At 49.6% G+C, this 21,913-nt stretch overlaps 2 protein-coding genes across 5 annotated transcripts in view; both read left to right on the top strand.

The window, feature by feature from the left end:
- Nucleotides 1–221: 221 nt before the first annotated feature.
- Nucleotides 222–3,641, top strand: LOC126570546 (exosome RNA helicase MTR4). Its single transcript, XM_050228377.1, has 3 exons — nt 222–452; nt 521–625; nt 695–3,641. Exons 1-3 carry the CDS (start codon nt 298–300, stop codon nt 3,558–3,560), a joined length of 3,126 nt encoding a protein of 1,041 aa, XP_050084334.1. The 5' UTR covers nt 222–297; the 3' UTR covers nt 3,561–3,641.
- Nucleotides 3,642–8,220: 4,579 nt separating this feature from the next.
- LOC126573188 (voltage-dependent calcium channel subunit alpha-2/delta-4) overlaps nt 8,221–21,913 on the top strand; it is a 48,644-nt gene continuing 34,951 nt past the window's right edge. For all 4 annotated transcript variants that reach the window (XM_050233127.1, XM_050233126.1, XM_050233125.1 and 1 more), the window contains exons 1-2: nt 8,221–8,631; nt 13,100–13,181. In XM_050233127.1, coding sequence (XP_050089084.1) covers nt 8,459–8,631; nt 13,100–13,181 — 255 coding nt within the window. In that variant the 5' untranslated portion in view covers nt 8,221–8,458. The remainder of the gene's footprint in view (nt 8,632–13,099; nt 13,182–21,913) is intronic.

The raw sequence follows: 21,913 nt of genomic DNA, 5'->3' as shown, positions 1-21,913 counted from the left end.
TGGGGAAACGGAGCGGGAGGGGGTGTGTATCAATTCTGGGAGGGAAAAGTAGTGTTCCGGCTTATCACGATTATTCTGCGGTTGTTGGAAGTTAGGAAAAACGTGCGAGTATCGTGAGTATAACAGTATTTATGACTCGTATAACAGCTGCCCTTACCCGACCCTTTTGCGTCCTGTTAGCTGATTACTTCGACCACACTCTGTCACGCAGGTAAAAAAGCACGCTGCCGGTTGGTAAACAGTTTGCACCGACCGTAAAAACGCGGTTCCAACGAAATAAATCGGATAAAGTGCGCGATGGAAAGCGTGGACGATTTGTTTAACGTGTTTCAGGAAGGGAACGATGACGACGATGTGGCCGAAGGGCCGGTTTTGTGCGAGGAAATCAAACCGGAACAGCAACCGGTGGTGGTGATTGACGACGAGGATGCCGAAAGCCCTAGCACCAGCAAGTAAGTCCCTGGAATGACGCTAGGTTTCCGGTGCAGGTCCTAAAATGATCCATTTCTTTGTTTCACAGAGCGACGGCCACGAAACGGGAACTGCCGACGGAATCGGATGCGATAGATGAAGTAGAAGTTTTGGCGAAAAAGATTAAGGTAGAATCACTGTTGGATGAAATCAAGTAAGTACCGGTGTGGCTCCTGTGGCCGGCAAAGTCGGTTTGGCTAACCTCACCTTCCCTCCCCGCCAGCTTGGATAATATCGAGAGTCGCATCAAGATACACACGATACAGTCGCCGGATGCGTGTACGCACGAGGTGGCCGTCTACCCGGATCAAGACTACGTACCGTTGGCCGCTGCGTCGGGCCCTCCAGCAAAGGAGTACCCGTTCGTGCTGGATCCGTTCCAGCGCGAGGCAATACTGTGCATCGAGAACAACCAGTCGGTGCTGGTGTCGGCACACACCTCCGCCGGAAAGACCGTGGTAGCGGAGTACGCGATCGCCAAGTCGCTGGCGGACAAGCAGCGCGTCATCTACACGACCCCGATCAAGGCCCTGTCGAATCAAAAGTATCGTGAGTTTCACGAAGAGTTCAAGGATGTGGGACTGGTGACGGGCGATGTGACGATCAATCCGACCGCTTCCTGTTTGATCATGACGACGGAGATTCTGCGGAACATGCTGTACCGTGGCTCGGAGATTATGCGTGAGGTCGGTTGGGTCATCTTCGACGAGATTCACTACATGCGTGATAAGGAGCGAGGAGTGGTGTGGGAAGAAACGCTGATCCTGCTGCCGGACAATGTGCACTACGTGTTCCTGTCGGCTACCATCCCGAATGCGCGCCAGTTCGCCGAATGGGTGTGCCATCTGCACAAGCAACCGTGCCACGTTGTGTACACGGACTATCGGCCAACGCCGCTGCAACACTACCTCTTCCCGGTCGGTGGCGACGGTATCCATCTGGTGGTGGACGAGAAGGGACAGTTTAAGGAGGATAACTTTAACACCGCCATGAACGTGCTGCAGAACGCGGGTGAGGCGGCCAAAGGCGACCAGAAGGGCCGTAAGGGTGGCCTTAAGGCGACGTCGAGTTCGGGTGAAACGAACATCTTCAAGATCGTGAAGATGATCATGGAGCGCAACTTTGCCCCGGTGATCATCTTCTCGTTCAGCAAGAAGGATTGCGAGGTGTACGCGATGCAGATGGCCAAGCTCGACTTTAACTCGACCGTCGAGAAGAAGCTGGTCGATGAGGTGTTTAATAATGCGATGGACGTGCTGACGGAGGAGGATCGCCAGTTGCCGCAGGTCGAGAATGTGTTGCCGTTGTTACGGCGTGGCATCGGGATCCATCACGGTGGATTGTTGCCGATTTTGAAGGAGACGATCGAGATTCTGTTCGGCGAGGGTCTCATCAAGGCACTGTTTGCCACGGAAACGTTCGCCATGGGCTTGAACATGCCGGCCCGTACGGTATTGTTTACGAGTCCGCGGAAGTTTGACGGAAAGGACTTCCGGTGGGTAACGTCGGGCGAGTACATTCAGATGTCGGGCCGTGCCGGTCGCCGAGGACTTGACGATAAGGGTATCGTCATACTGATGATCGACGAAGCGGTATCGCCGGCCGTTGGCAAAGAGATCGTACAGGGTAAAGCGGATCCCATCAATTCGGCATTCCATCTGACGTACAACATGGTGCTGAATCTGCTGCGTGTCGAAGAAATCAACCCGGAGTATATGCTCGAACGGTCGTTCTTTCAGTTCCAAAACCAATCCTCGATCCCCGATATCTACAAGCGGGTGCAGGAGAAGCAACAGAAGCTGCAATCGATCTACATCAAGGAGGAGCAATCGATCATGTCTTACCATCACATCCGGGAGCAGCTCGATACGCTCGGGAAACAGTTCCGGGAGTACATTACGCGGCCCGTGTACCTGGTGCCGTTCCTGCAACCGGGACGTATGATCAAGCTCGAGTCCGATCTCGGTGAGTTCGAGTGGGGCATTATCGTGAACTTTAAGAAGGAGAACGCCAACAGCAAACAGAACCCACTGAAAACGGAACAGAAGGTGGTGATCGATGTGCTGCTGCACGTGGCCGATGGATTCGAACGGGAGGGCATTCCGAAACCGTGCCCACCGGGCAAACGTGGATCGGTGGAGGTTGTTCCCGTGCTGCACAAGCTCGTAACGCGCATCAGCTCGCTGCGTGTGTACTGTCCGAACGATTTGCGGCCAGCCGACAATCGCCGTTCGGTGCTGAAGACGATCGAGGAGGTGAAGAAGCGGTTCCCCCAGGGACCACCGCTACTGAATCCGATCGAAGATATGCACATCAAAGAGAAGGACTTCCAGGGTATAGTGGACATGATTGACAAGTTCGAGAAGCGCCTCTTTGCCCATCCGCTGCACAATGCTCCGGAATTGACTCGTCTGTACAGCAAGTACATGGAAAAGCTAGAACTGGAGAAGGAGCTGAAGAATGAGAAGAGCGCACTGCGAGAAGCCCGCAGCTTGCTACATATGAGCGAACTGAAGCACAGGAAGCGGGTGCTGCGACGCTTGGGTTACTGTACGGCTGCGGATGTGATCGAGTTTAAGGGGCGGGTCGCCTGTGAGTTGAGCTGTGCCGATGAGCTGCTCATCACGGAGATGGTGTTCAACGGTACGTTCACCGATCTCGGACCGGCACAATCGTGCGCCCTGCTCAGCTGTTTCGTGTGCGATGAGAAGAGCAATGAGGTGCCGTCGTCGGCGGAGGAATTGTCGGGACCGTTGAGGCAGATGCAGGATCTGGCACGTCGGATAGCGAAGGTTTCGAACGAGTGTAAGGTGGAGCTGGACGAGGAGCGGTACGTCGAGTCGTTTAAACCGTTCCTGATGGATGTGGTGCTGGCCTGGTGTAAGGGCGCTTCCTTTGCGGATCTGTGTAAAATGACGGACATCTTCGAGGGTTCCATCATTCGGTGTATGCGCCGGCTCGAGGAATTGTTGCGGCAGATGGTGCAAGCTTCGAAGACGATCGGCAACACCGATCTGGAGAACAAGTTCTCCGAAGCCATTCGATTACTGAAGCGTGACATTGTCTTTGCGGCGTCGCTATATCTGTAACGATCTGTGACGGTTCAGTTCGGTTCGGTTCGTTCTTTCTCTGCTAAATTTAATGTTAAAATAAATTAGGCTGAAACAATAGATTTTTTCATAAACAATTCTTTTTGGATGGTTTTCGAGTAGGCTTTGCATGGTTGCAACGAACAAGTTCAGGTAAGTTGGCGGTTGTTCTTTGTTTTCATTTATTCTTCTTTGTTCGTTTGGTCATTTATTCGTCCAGTCTCATGAGTTAGTGTGTTGGTTAAATGAGGATTATTTTTACAAGCAATTTAGAAAGATAACTATCCGTACTCCGAATCCGAAAGATAACTTACCATGAGATGGCGGCCGTTACCAAGGGCCTGCTAATCAACACTTTGCTTGCCAGACGAGCAGCTACTCACAGTTTGTTTTAAAACCGATGATTATTCTTCGAAAGTATTGAACAATCGTTTCCTCAACACTGACCTACTTCTAGTGATAAGGTCGAAGAATGGCCGTGAAATGTTTCCTGATCGCGGAGAGAGAGGGTGTTGCAACAACGGCCAGTCTAGTGATAAATGTGAACGAGAACGGTTGAAATTAAATTCAATTTCTCATGTCCAAATTAGTCATTCTCGTCGAAAACAGAAATTAAGTTCCATCATTAAAATCGCGAAAAGAAATGCAACAATTTTGTACTAAATTATAGACCACTTCCAACTGACACGCGCGATTCAAACCCCAGCGATGGAGGCGCCCGTCTCGTCTCGGGAGGACGCGCCATTTCGAAACCACCTATCGATCGATTAGTGTCAAACAAGGATACCCGTCCTGGCGTAGGGACGGATCTATCTTCGAAAAAAGTGCGTCCGAAGAAGGTGAAGAAGTGAAGACAGTGCCGTGGCAGCGCGAGTCAAGCTGCCGCTAGTGGTGGACGCGCACACGGATCCGTGTCCATAGTGTCAGTGAAAATCGCTTCGCCCGAAACCAACCTTTCTTTTTCCTCCGGATCCTGTGGAACAGCGAAAAATCAACGGTACGAAGCACGAAGCGGGAAGCTATCGTAGAGTTATTGTGCGTGATCGGCAAAAAACGAACGAAATGGCCTCGATGGCCGCATGAAACGGATCTCCCGTACGGACCGTCCCGCAGGACATTGCGCCATTCGTCACCAGGGGTGGGGTTCGGTTCTTCACGCCCGCACGCCGCAACTAGAAAGGAAGTTCCTTCTTCTTTTTTTTTCCTCCCAAATCGGGGAGCGGACGGGACGAACCGTAGGATCCACCTGGAAGGGACGTGGACCGTGTGTGTTGGAGGCTTCTCTTCACGATGGAGGCGCCTGCGCACCACCCCACATTGTTCGCTCACTCGCTCGCTCTCACGGAATTGAGACCCACCAGAGAATGGGGCGACGACAACAACGAATGGGGGTGTAACGAGTCGCGCCGGGGGGGGGAAGGGAAGTCGGCCGATTCTCAAGAATCTTCCAGGTGGAAAAGGGAAGGGGGGGGGGGGGGCCGGGAGAGTGGCGGCATGGATTGGATGAAGAGAAGGAAGGTGCGCTGAAAGAAAGGCGCGTACGCCACGCCACGAGCCACGCGCCCAGTGAAGGAAGAAGAATAGAGGAGAGTCCACGGAATACGCGCGTTTCCGTCCGCGGAGTGCTCAGTGAAGGTACGGTGTTCGTGTGCTTGTCGTGCTCGCCGTGGTCCACTTCACTGGCGTTGGATTTATCCGAGAAAAAAGCGCCCTTTCGACCAGCCAGTGGAAGAACCCGCTCGCGCCGTTCCGTACGTTCCGAATTGCTCCGAACAGCGGGGACAGACGGCGTGCTCTGTTTTAATGGTGGATCGTGCGCTGAGTTCAAAATGGGCGCCGGCGTTCCAGTGTGCTGCGCGTTTTGTGCCAACAACAGCACAATAAAAGGAAATTTTTCGGCAGTTTAATCGCAGTGTGAGCTGAGTAATGCTAAGCAACCCATGGAATGCACAAGAGGACAGCACAGGGTTCCCGTTTTTATGCCATTATAAAGTGTTGGTGACCACCATGCGTTAAGTGTCTAAGGTCGATCTGAGTGAAAGGATTCGTTTTTCAATTTCTGGGGTGGAACACAAACAAAAATGTAACAAATGGGCTGCCTTGCCTGCTGCTAACGAGGAATATCTGTGCATGTGTGCTTGTGCTTGTGGAGGATGTAAGTTGCGTGTCCCGTTGACAAAAAGTTCTGCAAAAAGCGAGCGAATCCCTCGTAGCATTATGAAACAACGAGTGGCTTTGTGCAACGGAACGGTGGTGGTGGTGGTGCTGCTGCTGCTGCTGCTGGTGGTGATTATGCTAACCTGATTAGACCGGATGGACAGGCAGGAAGTGTGTGCGTTGGTGTGCCGTTGGACGCCCTGACTCGCTCGCACCACGCTCTTGCTTCGGGTACACGCGACGCCTGTGCATGCGTACAAGACAACGTAGGACGAGTGGCGGCAAAAGAGAGAGAGAGAGAGAGAGAGTGAGAGAGAGAGGAAGGGAGAGAGAATCCTTATTCAACCCACTGTGATACTTGCCCTACCCCCGGTGGGAGGCCAAAACCACGAACCAACCACCTCGAAAGGATCGACAGGAAGAGTGAACGAAGGTGGTAGAGAGAGTGGCGGCCTGAAGACATCCCCTCCCCCCGTGTCACCTCGAAACTCGACGGATCATCGCTTGGTGATGATTAAAGTGCGTTCGCTGGCCTTGAGGCCTCGTGACCTGCGACAGCGTCCGGTCGGTCGCACTAATGGTGGCCGCTCTGTAATGCACAACAACAAAAAAAAAACATGCCAGCATCCAGTAGCGCACCAGAAGAAGAACGATGCAGTAGCCTACTAGATGCTGGCGCTGTATTGGTGCCACAATACTTTGGCTACAATAGAGTACTACAGGCAGGAGTAGTACAAGCAGTCGGTCCTTTGGCTTGGTACTTTGAAGGAAAACCATCGAATAAGCGCGCGAGAGAGAGAGAGAGTGAAAAAGAGTGAGTGAGGATGCTGCTGGTGCTGTGTGCGAGCGAGCATTGTGCAGCAGTAGCAGCAGCAGATGCTGCATACCGTGCGCTGGTGTGCTGGTGTGGCTCGCTCGCGATTACAACAGCAACGGCTTGCAACGGTCCAAGGTGCTCTGGTTGCTGCTACTGATGCTGGTAGTGGAAAAGTCAGCTTCTAACAGAGAGTCCATTACAAAACAGTTTGCCATTGTGGAAGACGGAACAATGGAGTCCTCGTCATCGACATAGTAAGCGCTGCTCCTAGCGCACTGAGCGGTTGCGAGTGTAAACGTGCATCATAGCGCTTGTGATCGTAGTAGCCATCAGTGAAGTTGCCCTTTTTTAACTGTAATCCTGTCACATTCACCCCGAAAATTGTGCAACTTGCATTAAATTGTGCGCATCGTGCATTGTTGGGTAACGGAGAGGTCCACAATTTGTGCGAGAAACCAAAAAAAAATCGCCAAATCTTCTCCAGTACACACGCTCCCACACAGACACACGGAACGAAGGAACGGAGGGGAAGGGCGGGTTGGTCGCTCGTTCGTTGCAAGGATAATTCAGTGCCACAAGGTCATTTGGGGGCAGGTCGTTGGTGGCGCAGGTGAACCGTGTTTGTAGTGGCGTGTGTTTATCGGTGTGTGCATTACGCTACGCAGCATAGTGATCCCGATCCCGGTACGCCTACGCACGCATCACGAGCAGCAGCAGCAGCAGCAGGACCACCAGCAGGACCACGAAACCACGTGTTCCTACGCTGCACCATCGGTGCGAGTAGTAGTGAGTACGGTACGCCACGACTGCTACTGCTACTGCTACTGCTGCTGCTGCACCCTCTTGCTGCACTTTTGCTGGCAAATGTGTCCGTGTTTGTGCCAGTATGTGCGCGTGTTTGTGTGGAGTAGTATTTGAGTGAAATAATCAGTGGGGGGGAAGGTGCGTACTAGTTGGCGCGATGAGGACCCCCGTAAAGTGTGTTCGTGTCGCTGGTTGTGTGCGTGTTGAATAGGAGAATTTGTGTTCATTTTTTTGCACTGCCCGTAAACGCTAATTATACAATAACGAAACTGAATTTACCTCGCAGTGGAACCACCACCCCTAGAGAGACTCCTCAGTTGAGATTAATGCTCAGTCGAGATGATCCATAGCGCAAGATGCTTTTTGTGTTATCCGGGACCGGTAGCAACCAGCAAGGAGGCTGGTGTGTCCCCAAGGACAAAACCACTCTCTGACTCTCTCTCTTTCTCTCTGACGCGCCGTTATTATCCTGTGGCTCTTTGTTATGGTGCAATTTATATTTAAATTGAATGTTTTATTGATCATCCCCCTAACCACCCCCCACCCCAACAGGAATACAGACACATATTCAACAAACCACCCACCACCATCCTCCTTGCATCCATTCTAGATCCTTGCTGGCTCCCTCCTACTCCTAGCTGCCTCCTAGGATCGCTGGATAACATGAGTGGCCGATGCTGTGGGATGCTGTGAGCATTGCAACCGCGAAACCCGCCGATCATCGCAGTGAACAGTGCGTACGGGTGCGCTCGCGCGTGTGTGAACCAAGTAGGCGGTGTGCCAGTCGTAAAAGAGGATAAATAAACCATAAACCAGGTCCCCGGTGGTGCCGTCGCCACTTCCGCCGGGAGTAGACCAACACGGTCGTGCCTGTGCCGCGCGTGTGTGTCCGTGTTCCAGCAGCAGCAGTTGTGTCGAGTTGGTGGCCACACGGTTGGGAGACGTGGCGTGCGTGCGCGCGCGCCCTCGTGAACATCGCGCGAAACATAAAATCTTATTAGCGCACACCAGGCAACGGGCAAACGGTCTTCCTTCTCCTTCTCTTCCTCCTGTTCCTCCTCCTCCTCCTCCTTCTTCTCTCTGGCCATACGGCCCACCGGGAACCGGGAGGGAGGGAACCATGGATCCACCCCAGGGTGGTAGAAGGTCCCGCTGGAGAGGACAGCGCCGGGAGTTGCTAACCGCCGGACCGTTCCTGTTGTTGCCGCTGCTACTGCTGGCGCTGCTGCTGACGCTGACGCTCGATCCGGCACCGGTGGCCGCCGATCCGGACGAGGACATCCCGCACAACGAGTAAGTGTATCCGCGTGCCATCGTTGTTTGCCTGGTTTTGCCAAATTGTATTCCTTATCTCGCCGAGTGACAGTCGGAGCGAATGTTGCAGCAATGCTCGATCGATCAGGACAGGTATTGGGTGCCCAATTGGACGGTGAATGTTGCCAAATAGTTGCCCAGTGAGGGAGAGGGGGCTGAGGGGTTGTGAGGGCCAATTTACGAGCTATTCCAGCTGGAGCCATTCCTCAAACGTGCGCCCTCATTGGTGGTGCTTTGGTACAACAACAATCAATAACGATGAATGGGGACCGAACTTTTCCAATCGAATTCCTCCCCCCCACCACGGTTTGGGGAGAGTTAAACAGGAACGAGCTTCCGCAACCCGGTTCACGTTAACGCGCGCCACGGAAGATGTGATCCAAGATGTTTAAGCCAGAACCAAACATTCCCAGAAAGTCTGCCCAATGGCCGCGGTGCAACTGGGACTGGCGACCGACCGATCGACCGACCGAGCGTGAGTGAGCGCTGCAGAAGGCACGCAGCAGTGCAGTCCACCAGGGCGAAGGGAATAGTTGAAAAGTTTAAATTGTTTAAATTATCTCGACAACAACAACAACAACAGAAGGACTTCGTGGCTGCTACACTCTCGAATGTTCTCGAATGTTTGCTGCCTCTGGGAGTAGCACCACGCCACGGTTCTTTCTGTTTCTGTGTCGCACTCACTACTCGAGTTGTGCACTCCACAACAACTTCCATGGACCGGTTTTGCTTTTGTGAGATTTATGTTTATTTGTGAAAAATACATAATCACCCAGCCAAGCCCCCCGGGGGAGGAGAAAGGGTGCTGGTATGCACCAGTATGTATTCGCTTGAGGGCCACTTGGAAACTTCATCGCAGACCGCTCCCATCCGAAACTGGAAACCCTTGACTGGTGTGTGCCAGCACTAAGAGACGGCCGATCGAGATTCCTGTGGTTTCTCCTTTAAGACAAAAGCAGCGCTCAAAGACACAAGCCCAACACAAGTGCAATCCGTGTGATGGTCTTGGCTTGGAATAGAGCCTGCATTTCATTACCGTGGCTGCTGCTGCTGCTGCTGTCGGTGGTGGTTTCGAAACTCATTACAATTTCCTCTGCCACTCCTAGGATCCCTTCCCGGGGCTACAGCAAACCGCAAATGCACTGGGGGATCATTGAATTGAAGCTGTGGGCGTGGGTGTATTACAGGGCGTCTGGGCGGCCCCCTAGGTCTTACTGTCGGTTGACGGCTGTTTGCTTAACACATGGCATCTGATCTCGCGCGATTGCGATTTCGCGATGGCGTTTCTTCCAGCACATTATTACCATGTCCAGAGACTGGCGCTGGTTCCTGGGGCAGAGCAGAAGCGGGGTCGTCTTGTTGGAAAAGTAATGGTGGTGAACAGAGCGATCTAGCGCCGAGCGCCTGTCATCGTTGGCTGGCATGCATGTGTCTGTGATGGCACCATACCACCCACGATTGGTGCTCGCAGTGCGTACCGGACCGAGGGGGGGGGGGGGGGGTGGTGGACCGGGTACATCTTGATTGGCACGAGTGAACTCAATTGTGGGATTCGGAGCGCTAGGACATGCAGCAGCGCACGTTGCAGCCGCAGTGGCTCGTTCGTTCGTTCGTTTGTTCGTCTCTTGTCATGTCATGGGTGAGGGTCGCGGTGCGAAGGAGACAAAAGTGAAGACACATTGCGCCATTTCGGGGTATGTGAAACGAGACATTTTCTCGTTCTTACATTACTTGAGCTTGTACAGAGTTGGAGTGGAACGAGCAGTGTGCGAGGCCAAGAGCTTGTTCGTTGGCGTTGGTTACTTCTTTGTTAAGGAAGGTTAAGCACCACCACACGCCTGCAGTGTCAAATGTGTTGCTCAGTGTTCAGTGTTCCGTGGGAGGGCATTCCGATGATTTGCCGAGTGAAGACGTTCGTTAGTTTAACGAACGTAGTGTAAAGACATCATTACATGTTTCAAGCGGTTGAATCGCAAATATGCTAACCATCTATTCCTATCCAGGGGTTAGGTAAATTGAATGTTACACTCAATTGGAACTATGTCCTTATGCACTTTTCGAAGTCAAGGAATCTCTTTGTGATCTTTCTTCCCATGGCTAGATGTAACAGATTGACCTATTTTTCTCGATGAAAATGCACCGTGTCACCGCGCGGAATATCGGCCATGGACACGGTAAAAGCCACAATTGGTAACAATTACCACTTGGGGCTAACTCATCAGAGTTGACTCTATCAGATGAACATTCATTTGCATCGTTGCGACAGGTAATGGCCGAGCAGCGCTTCTTTTCTTACGAAAATTTGAAAAATTGGAAGGGTTTGGAAAAAAAATGATACAGATTGGCGGTTTTTTTGGCAAGGCATCCAAAAATTTCCTAAAATAAAATTAAAATGTGTAGCTAACGATTTGCCATTGCTTTGGAGAATTTTTTTTCCATTTTCCAAGAAAAAGCGTTTTTTCGCAAATCATAAAGGTCGGTTTCATATGCATACACCTGGTAATTCAATAGGGATGGTCATTAGGAGTCACAGCAATTCATAGGCTTAAACCAATGATAAATTAGATATCTTCTTAACGAAGCACATTTTTTTTTCATGTGAGATACTCAAAATGAACCCATAATTTCAACAAATGACAATTGTTTACCTTTCATCTGTGTTAATTTAGAGGTACATGGAACAACAACGCAAAACAACAAATAGTAAGCGAAGTATACTGTCTACCTAAGATGGTGTTCCGTTTGAATGTCACCTTCATTCAATAACGCTAGCCGATCAGCTTCCTCAATTCGTCGAGACGAATACGATCGCTTTTCCGCATTTTTCTCTCGTAGAACGCAACATTTAAAGCGCTATTTCTTACGCTTTTCAAGCAATTTTCGAACAGTTGTCACAGAACCCCACTACACGTCCTATGGTGTCGTGAAATTGGCTTACTCTTAATTTGTAAATTGAACAAGGAATAAATAATCGCTTATCTTTATCGTAGGTGCGATTCCAAACCATCAAATACAATATTTTAATTACAACCTAGAACAGTTACCGAGAATGTCTTACCTAGCACACCTTCAAATCGACATTTTAATCGACATGCGAGTCGCAGAATAAAGTTACAGCCAGGCCGCGGGCCGCTTTACCAATCAATTTGGAGGTGCATGGCTTTGTTAAATTTGCTTTTTCCCATCAAATCTCAACTCAACTTAACCCGATGATGGAGGCGCCAGGTAACCGGTAAAATTTCAGAGTTTTAGGGGTTTTTAATAGCAATTTAAATGGTTCATTAACCCAGAGATCTCAAACTCCAATATGTGATGAATGTTGAAATGTTGAAAACAAATTCTTCATTCAATTTTTCGAACACCACTCTTCAATTCCAACATAAACATAGAATAAAATTTGCATAGAGCATATAATAAATTATCAAACTTAAGATACATATACACCACGGACTGTTCTAGTAGATGCCATATCTAGTACTAAACTATACGAAACTTGCCATCAATTAGCAGCAGCAGCAGCAGCAGCATCGACAGCAAACTCTTCACGACTCCTCCGAGTTCGATCGATAATCGTAAGATCTATCATCAAAGCAATCTCGGTCCCAGTCAAAGAGCAGCAGCTCGATAGCAAAATCCTCTCGCAAAACCACAGCCTCGCATGTATGTAAATGTGTGCCGCCCTCGTTGTGGGAGACGAAATGCCATAAACCGAAACTTCTTCAAACAGTTGCAGTTGGCTGTTTGGGTGAACGGGTAAGCTCCCCTGCTCCGTCACTCCCATAACCACATCACCGCATCTCGAGGGAAACTCCCCGGGCATTTGGGTGAAAAGAATTTCCAATAAATCCGATTTTTCGCACTCCCGGTTTCCGATCATCGTTGGCCGTCGTTTTGCGTGGTTGGTGCGCAACGCTGCAACGCGCCCGTGGTATTTGCTGTGGCTCGTGGCCACCGAATGGATCGGATGGATTGCACCGGATTGGAAACCCCCTCCTTATCCATCTCATCGATGGGTGTGTCCCACGGATACTGACGACGGATCGACATTAGAAAGATCCGATCCGGTGGCTTCCCGGGGGAAACTTCTCGAAACGATCGAAAGGGGAATGGTTTTGGGGTGGGAAATTTATGTAGGAATTTCGACCAGAACGCTGGTCTGATATGTGACGCCTGGTAGAGAGTTCGTCGCGTCGCGGTTGTTCGCCCAACGCAGCATATGCTTGCCAGCTAGGCGGTGATGTCGCTGCTGGTGCTGCATTGACAGATATTACATTGCGCGTCCGTGTCACCACCACCACCACCACCACGGTAACGTCGACGAGGGGAAGATGATAAATTTCACGACCTTCACGCTTCACGTGTGACACCCATTTCGTATTTCACATTTCCTCACTAACTCTGTCTCTCTCTCTCTGTCTCTCTTTTTCTCTTTCCCTGCTTGTTCCAGAGTACGAAACTGGGCCATCCGGTTCGGTGTCGATCTGTGGGAGTTCGGTCGCCAGTTCACCAAAGCGGTCGACATCAAAAACGTAAGTAACCGTTTCATTTTGCTCTCTCTCTCTCTCGCTCTCTGTCTTTTGCTCGCCTGTCTCTTCCTTTCTAGCACAGGTAGAGGATTAATTTCGTCAACTGCCAAACCCTGCAGGTTGTCAAAGCATCCCCCTAAATAGGGGCTGCGGGGAGTAGGTTTAAGAAGTTAATGTTCCGAAGACGACAACGACGACGACTGTCAGAGCGATAGTAGCACCAGCACCGGCAGCAGCAGCAGCGTCAGGATTAACAGAGTTGTAGCGTTGTCCTCGCAACGCAGCCAACAACGCTCGACGACGACGAATCGGACATTGATGTCGGCGCCTCGCCGCCCAAAGTCCGAACCTTCGCTTTGCGCTTCGTTGAAAGCGACCAGAGGAAGGTCCCTGTAACAGATTTATCCTCTTAAATGCCTCTGCGCTATGCGGTTTGCTCTGCAAAGCCAACAAAGCATTTCGGAAAATTTACCTGAAAAGACCAGAGACCAGATTCCTCCTTAAACCCCTTTTTTCGGACCGGACGGCACATCCCAGCCTTTTCGGGGTGCAGAAGGGGTTGGTCCAAGTGGTCAAGATTACGTTGATGTGCGTCCCCGTGTGCCCGTGTGTTAGGGTTTGAAGTACGTTTTCCGAGAGGAACAAGCGAGGTAAAATTGAAAAGGGGGTTTTTGGTTTGCGATTTGGCAGAACACAGAGTGGCGTTGTGTTGGTGGGTAACCTCTCTGGAACCTCGTTCTCCGTGCGCTCGTACACCCTCGGATATTCTCGAGACCTGGCGACGAAGAGGAGGATTTTATGTGCGAGACTATAACCGGTGTGTATATTTCTGTCGAACGTTCCATCGTTTCAGCTGCGAAACGTTACCCCGGTTGCCCCGGCTGCCCCGGAGTGTACCGCAGCAGTACCTTGACGGCTTGAAGCCAGCACAAGCGGCAGCTACGTGGGTGAAAGTTTTGAAACAGCGACCAGCGGAGCGGCGTAACGGTGTGCTGAAAGTTGTGCGTTCTGCTCAAGGACCTGCTGGGTCAGGATGAAGCACCAGGGAAGGAGGCTCTGTCAGAGGAGAGGAAGCTGCAGTAAAGCTGTGAGCGAGCGAGCGAGCGAGCGAGCAAGACAAGAAAAATGGTGCTATGATGCCGTCACTGTATCATCAGCAACCTGCTTTCAGCTAAAGAGTTCGCCGTATCCACGCGGATCGCATATGAGGATGGCTGCCAGGGATGGTACACGATGTTCTGGGCGTACCTTCGGCCGTGTGCCGGATTTTCACGGACCTCTTTGGATCGATTTTATGTCCAGCGGCGTTTTGTTACCGTCGCCATCGTCCGCGTCTTTGCTATCTTCGTCCACCGTTGAGGTTGGTGATGCGACGCGCAGGGTTTAAAGTGGTTCCCGGGGCGGGACGGGAAACACCTGCAAGAAACTGTGGCGTGCGACATCCAGGAGCAACCCGCTGCCAGTAAATAGCTGGCGGGAGAAAGCATCAAGCACCGAAGCAGGTCTCTCGGTACGGTCTTTGGATCCAACGCATTCACCGCATCGGTCGGTCGGTTGGTGGATGAGCTGTGCTGGAATTAGTTCCCTTGAACAGAACGCTCTCGCTCGCTCGCCCGTGCTGCTGCACAAAGGTGGCCATGCCGCTTGAGCTAATTTTCGACGAGACGGAACAGCGATCGATGCGACCATATGAGCTTGCCGTTGAGTGATATCTTTTGGCCCGCCTCCGGTTTTACGGTTTGTGAGGTGGTTCAGCAGCGTCGTAAGCTGTTGTGTGCGATGTGTGCGCCTCCATTACAGGCAAGATGTACTTTCGAAATAGTGCTCGGAGCGAAATGTAACGCCCAAACGGTGAGTGCAATTTGGGAAAGTAAGCGAAGAGTTTGTCCAATTCAATTTATTACTTCTTTCAATAAAGAATGAAAGCCTTTCGGTGGAGACTTCGACACAAATTCTGCTTGCTTGCTTGTTGTTGCGCTTCGCCAAAACATTGTTACAATCTCTTGGATGGATCCTTTGCACGTCAGCAGAGCTCTCATTCTCGGTACTAGCTCGGTGCTTACAAACACGACAGACCATCCGATGTAGGTCATTATGTTTACCGCGTTGAGGCGATTGAAGGTAGCACGTATTGAAAGCACAGCTCCATTATGATCATCGTCCGTTGTTCACACTCGTACTACTAGATACGGCCATCCACTTGTTTCCATTCTAGCTTGGCGCGTAACCATGCCGCAAGATGTGAAAGTGTAAACTCGCAAAACAATCGCCCCTTGCCCTTCTCCCTTTACCCCTCGACTATACAATGTGCCGTCCGGTGTGGCGATGTGCATTATCACCAACCGTACGAGCGGGTCTAGTCCGTTGTTGTTAGAGTTTTGTATGTTTTTTTTTTACAATTTCTCATGAAACGTGCTTACAGCCTGGACCTGGCCACCGTTCCCGTTAACCGTTCGCTCGCCATTCTCCGTAATAAGGCGTTCGTAGCCGGAGCTACACGCGGAGGTGTGAAACCATAAGGTGGATCTGATTGTCCGCACACTTGACAGGCATCGGAGGGCGGAAGCCGGTTAATGTATCGCCCGTGCATATGCGCTTCCGTGTAGTACAGTAGACGGAGTATCGTAGGCCGCGCCCACGCGCTACTGACCGCCATCGGTTGTGTGCATCGCCTATCGGGTGAACGACCACCATCAGCGTGGTCCGTTCGGAGTGGGCGTTTTGTTTCGATGCAACGAGGCAGAAAATGGGAATCTTCCTAGCCCAGTCTTGGAGAGTGCAGTAACCTTGCACTGATTGTGTGGAATGCTTTGCGGAGGATTGGAAACGGGATGTTTTGTAAAAAAAAAGCAAAAGACAGGAGTGATGTAAATTCCCACTGGGTTGGGCATTAATTCGTGCGATAACATTTCCACAGATGAACACTTTGCTAGGTAAGACTCATTTGATGTACTTTTTGCAATCGAGATTCGATATTTTTGTTTCGTTCTGGTAAGTCCTGAGACAGAAGAGGGTGGTGATTTGTTAAATTGACATAAATTGACTCCGTTTGAAATGATTTTAGAAGACAATTTTGGAAGCTGCATCCATCTACTACAAATAGAATAATTTCTTTTTCATTGATTTCTCTCGAATTCTTTCTTTTTGCGTTCTCTGCGTCTAACATTACACGAAATAGATTTATTAGCAAATGCTGCACCAAAGTACCACGGGAAATTAATGTGAGAATTTGCTCCATAATTTACATTTCAAATAATTATAGTCTCTTTTTGTTATCAATTTTAACAAATACTATATGAGTGCTTTTCAATTAATCAATAATGGAAATTTATGCATTATTTTATTCTTCATGTCGTGTTTTTTACAACTTCACTAAAAAACCAGTTGTAAAAATGTATTCTTTTAATCATACAGTTTAGTATGTTAGTAAAAACTGGATAAACTGATATGCAAGGCAAACTTTCTCTTATCGAATACCACCCTAATCCCCGTGAAAGAAATGGTACCCACCACGTAACCATAAAAATAGCATTCTAAAATGTTACATTCAAATGCTTTCGATTGATTTCAAAAATTATAAATTATTCCAAGCAGCCGAAAACCTAAACCCATTCCCCATTCTTACACACTATACGAAAACCACGAAAGCACCCCATCCTGTCGGTATCATTGCATATATGTGTGTGCGGCATCCTTTCCATCGCCGACCGGGCCCCGCGAGCATCCGTGGAGCTATTCAATAAAAGAAATCTCGGCACCCTCTTTTAGCACCCAGTCAGCCGGGTGCTGGGCGACCAAGCTTAACAGGTTGTGTGGTGGTGGGCCGGGGCATAAAATATTTGCCACGCTCCGGCACTTAGCAAACGAATATATATTGAATATTTTATCCCTTGAGACGTAGATTAATGGTGGCTCGTGCCCGGCGATGTTTTCACTCGTTACTTGGCACACTCGCCGCGCACGGCGCGTGTGCCGGGAGGACCGCGGGAGGTGCTTTCACCACCATCCCCCCGTCGCAAATTTCCTCTCGTGAGCCGGGTCACTTCCTGGTGTCTAATCGTGATCTTCCGGAGCTGCCCGGACTGGACGACGCCGGCCATCACCCCCCCCCCCCCCCCCCAGGCAATGTGTGGTGCGATGGTTTACACGTACGTGTATCGAGACCATCAACGAGCCGGAACGCAACCCAAACTACGTGAGCGCGTATGTATGGGTGCGTGCCTACTAGCCGGCACTAGAGTCGAGTCGAGTGGCTTGCTCCTAGTTCGAAGCGCTTGTCCTGTTTACTGTGTAGCTTTAACACAAGAGGCAGCAGCAGCACCGACAGCAGCTTAGCGTCTTCAAGCTGTTACGATTGTGTCCCGGTGAAACGTGATCCGTTTGCGAAAGTGACCGACCCTTCCCCTAGTCCGAGTCCAAGTCCGAGTGCCCGGTCGTTTGGGAAGTGCAGCTCGTTTCACCGACATAACTCGTGGCAGAAACGTGTGCCCCACGTGGAAATACCAAATCACTAAATTAAGTCTCATTGAGTGGCGGTCTGCGAGCGTTCGCTCCACGGGGGTTCTCGGGAGCGTTGGTGAGCGAGTGCGAGTGGACGTCTTGAAATATTAAGTGAATCGGTACGGTGAATTTGCTCCAAGAAGTTTCCAATTACCGCTACCCGAAGCCCGAACCGTGGTCCGCGCAGTGCCGTCCTAGACGAGACCTCGACTGCGACTTCCACTTCGCAAGGGAACGTCTGCGAATTGCAGCACGTTTGCAGCAACAGCGACGAGATAAGCAGCAGCAGCAGCATCCCTTCGAAGCCATCCTCAAGCACTGACGCAGATGGTGATTTGTTGACGTTAGGAGTTTAAACAATTTCATCAATGCTGTCGTTAGCCGGTCGTCTGTGCCGGCCCGGCGAGAGCTACAAATCCGATTTACCCAAAGTTCTAACGAGCAATTATGCGATAAGTGGTGCGGTGCAGTGCTGCTTCTTGGGGCAATGCTTTGATGCGATTAGCGTGTCATAGGTCAAACGATGAATGCAATGGTCGACGATGCTTGGATTGAGTTCATTGAACAATGGTTGCGCTAATCCAGAGTCAGCAGAGGGGTATCAAGATAATTTAACGTTTTATTATTGTATTTCTGAACTGATTTTAATTGCTGCAAACTGCTAGCATGAAAAAATATCGAGAAAAAGTGAGAAAATAATGAGCCACCATGCGTCTCCATCCTGCATACTACTGTGTCACGAAAGTAAGACGAATGGGTACGCTATTTGGTCGTGTGAACGAATTATTTTTAATCTCGTATTTTTTGTAGGTTGTCAGTACCGTAATTGACATTCATGCTAAATTTCACGTCAAAAGAATGATTTGTATTTGAGATATGATTTTTTTATGAGGTACTAACAGTGCATTCCTCGTTTTTCGGAACGTGTTGCAGACGAAGAACGTCCTAGACGACCATCAACGTCAATTTGCAAGGCTCACGCTCATCACATCAAACATTTCTTGTTGAAAAACCGTCCATTAACAACTAGAGCCCTTGCTGATGATATTGAGATATTCAGATAATTCTTCAATTACATTTTACAAAAAAGTTATGGGCCTGAAACGCGTCAGAACTCGACTGATACCGTTGGTGCCAGCGACTAGCGTTTGTTTTTCGTGACTTTTTCGTCAAAAACTCCACTTATATCGTTCCAAAACCTTTCGCTTTTGCTTGATTTAGTACCATGTGACTTCTGGCTATTAAAAAAGCTCCAAAGACCGCTCCGGCGACATCGTTCAACAGGAACTTTCAAAAGAAATCGAAATTGACTTTACTTTCGTGACACAGTAGTAATTTCCGCAAGATAATAATATTCGCTGTACCTGTGCGGATTGCAGTTTCCTTAAAAGGTACAGAACTATTGAGGAATAAATCGATTCATCGTTAAAGACGAACGTTCATTAAATTAAACTAGTTCATTAAATTAAACCGTTTAATCGCTTTAAACTCGAAGAAATTTGACTCGCTGTAACATAAAATGATCTATTCTTTCCAATTTTTAATTTTTAATTGGCCCATTCAAAGGTATTTCACGTGGTCTGCTAGTAAAGAGAACTGTGTGCTTACGATTTCAATGCCGTGCGGAAGCAATTCACAAGCATTCACAAGCACTGTGCTATCACTGGCCAGTCATTAGCAATTAGCAAAACGTAATGCTTTTGAACTCTTCAATATCCTTGCACACCGGCACCGGCACCACCAAGAGCCTTGTCCAAATGGGCTGGCGCTTGTGGCGTGCCAGAACAATGCGCCGCGGATGAGTCGAGACAGGGTTTCTCCCTCTTTTGAATGGCAGCATCCTTCACAGAAGCACAGCCCAACCAACCAACCAACCCAACGAACGAAATCAAACGGAAGCAGGTAAATCGAAAGGAAAATTTCTCTCCTTCTTCTCTTCCGCTCTTCGCCATTCTTCCGTTCCGTACCCCCGGTGGCCGCCACAATTCACTAAGCCAAGTCTGACGAGCTGAAGCTTTTAATTGCCCGCCCTTTCGCGCCAACGGGTGCACCCACCGGTTGGCCACGATAACAAGCCCCGGGGGGGGGGGGGGGGGGGATGAAGTGAAGCTGTGTTGTTTTTACCAAACAGCCGCTGGTTATTTTCCACGATTCCAGGAATCGAAGGGGGTCCGTTTGGTGCTCGCTGCGGTGAAGATGGTGCCCATCATCATCATCATCATCATCATCTTTTGCTTCCTTCGCATCTTCACGCCTTTCTCCTTTTTTTTTTCTAATTCCCCACACCACCCAATCGTGTACTGCATCTGTTGGTCTGTAAGGACGAGGCCCAGGCTTTTTCCTCGAACTCATTTCTACAGCATTAACATTCAAATTGAATGGATAATTGTTATTAGCGTTCGGTTTTCCTTCCGGTGTGGCCGGCGCGACGACTGTCTGATCATATTGCTTTCCGTCCCGGCTTCAGGCCTCCGTTGGTGCCAGTGGATTCCGGTTTTCGGGGATTGAAACGTTGGGATTAATTTAGCCGAAGCCCGACGGCTTATTGGCAGGTGTCAACGATAATGTGCTGTCACAGTGTTGACGGATGATGACGGCAACAGGGGGGCGTGGACCCCCGGGACGAGTGACGAGTGATGCGGTGCCGGAGGGCAACCGATTCCTGTCCGGCCGGCCTTTAACGCATGCGGCGGTCAGCCGGTTGATGGATTTAATTAAATACCTGCACTCACCGGCCCGGTAAACCGGTTTTGGGTTTCGGACGGTCCCCGGGTGAACGGAAACACCAAGATCCGGAACTTTACAATGTTTTTGGCTGCTGACCAGCAGTAGTGTTTTTGTTTTGCAAGCATTTTTGCTCCTTTTTCGTATCGAGCGTTACTCAAAAATATGCAGCATTTTCTATCAGGTTGTACGAGGAAGCAAGTATGCTGATACTTTACTTCTTGGTTTCTTTGAATTGTTTTAACGATAGAGCTCGATCGGTGAGTGAGATGGATTGCATAGATTTTATTCGCTTCACATCTGTATCTTTAAATTCCTTTGATAAGCTGTGTTCCATGAAGTTGTATCATCCGAGATGCAAATTAAATTTTGAACCATTTGCATTAAACACACGGCTCGCCCGTCATTATATATGTTAAAAAATCCATTTGCATTGTTTTAGATTTAGATTTGATCTCGAAGCATTGAAGTGTTCTTTCTGTCTCTGTAGAAGAACTGTTGAGTATGTTCATCATGTCAAAGTGCATCCTTTTACAATGTTGAAGGCATCTTAAACTTTCTTAACAGACCCATCCTTTGTCCCTGCTTCAGTTCACGTTCAGCAGTCGTAGTGAAAGCAGCGCACGGTGGCGACATTTTTCCTAAATACCCGATAAACATCTTGTTCAAAAGCCAATCACGTGACGAAACCAACGCTCATCATGATCTCACATCCTGCCTTCGACCAATCCAGCTTTTCGCTCGCCCCGAGAACCATTCTTTCACCGCCGCACAACCATTGCTGCGCTGCGCTAATGAGTTCTCGATAAAATTGTCCTCGAAGGCAACGGGCTTTGCGTGCGGTGGTTGCGTATGGACGTGCCTCTGTCTCCGTAATCACCTTACGGCGGTACGTGTGGCTCCGCACTCCGCCGTTTGCCACCGCCCTCTCACCGCTGCGTGCGTGTCACAACGATCGGTGGCGGATGTTCTGAAAGCAATGCGCCTTCCTCGGCCATCCCGTCAACACGCTTCAAGGTACGGGACAGCGACAAAAGGCGACATGATTTCCGAATTACCTTGATTGATAACGGATAAACGATAAAATATGATTGATAATTGGTTTAATCTGTCATTCGATACTAATTCGTTTTGTAAACCATCACCAACCGTAACATTCTGAGTGGAGCTGCTGCTGCTGCTGCTGCTGTTGACAGAATGGCGTCGACTTTGGGGTGGCAGTGGTGACGATTGCGGGTTTCAGTATCGATTTCATCGATTCGATTAATCCCATCAGGGTGCACCACAGGCCGTCGAGTTGTGTGGATCCATTTTGTTTGATTTGTTTCGTTTGTTTTTTGTTGCTTTTGACCTATTTACAACAAACAACAGCCGCAGCTGGAATGTGAGCTACTGACAGTGACACTTTCATTTTCAATCGCAAAACGACTTCAACATTAAAGCGACGATTAAAGTTGTGTAAATGAGTTTCCTGTTTCTGTGTAGCTTTAATAATCGTTTCTACTAATCAT

This window comes from Anopheles aquasalis, chromosome 2, assembly GCF_943734665.1.
Source record: "Anopheles aquasalis chromosome 2, idAnoAquaMG_Q_19, whole genome shotgun sequence".
Taxonomy (NCBI): domain Eukaryota; kingdom Metazoa; phylum Arthropoda; class Insecta; order Diptera; family Culicidae; genus Anopheles; species Anopheles aquasalis.
Note: the sequence above shows the minus strand (reverse complement) of the source record. Positions and strands in the feature narration are given on the sequence as shown.

What these genes read in the sequence shown, in the direction of transcription:
- LOC126570546 (XM_050228377.1), top strand. Translation starts at nt 298, where the DNA reads ATGGAAAGCGTGGACGATTTGTTTAACGTGTTTCAGGAAGGGAACGAT. An exon ending in GAAAGCCCTAGCACCAGCAA is followed by an intron (nt 453 to 520) that starts GTAAGTCCCTGG and finishes TTTGTTTCACAG; the next exon opens with AGCGACGGCCACGAAACGGG. An exon ending in TCACTGTTGGATGAAATCAA is followed by an intron (nt 626 to 694) that starts GTAAGTACCGGT and finishes CCTCCCCGCCAG; the next exon opens with CTTGGATAATATCGAGAGTC.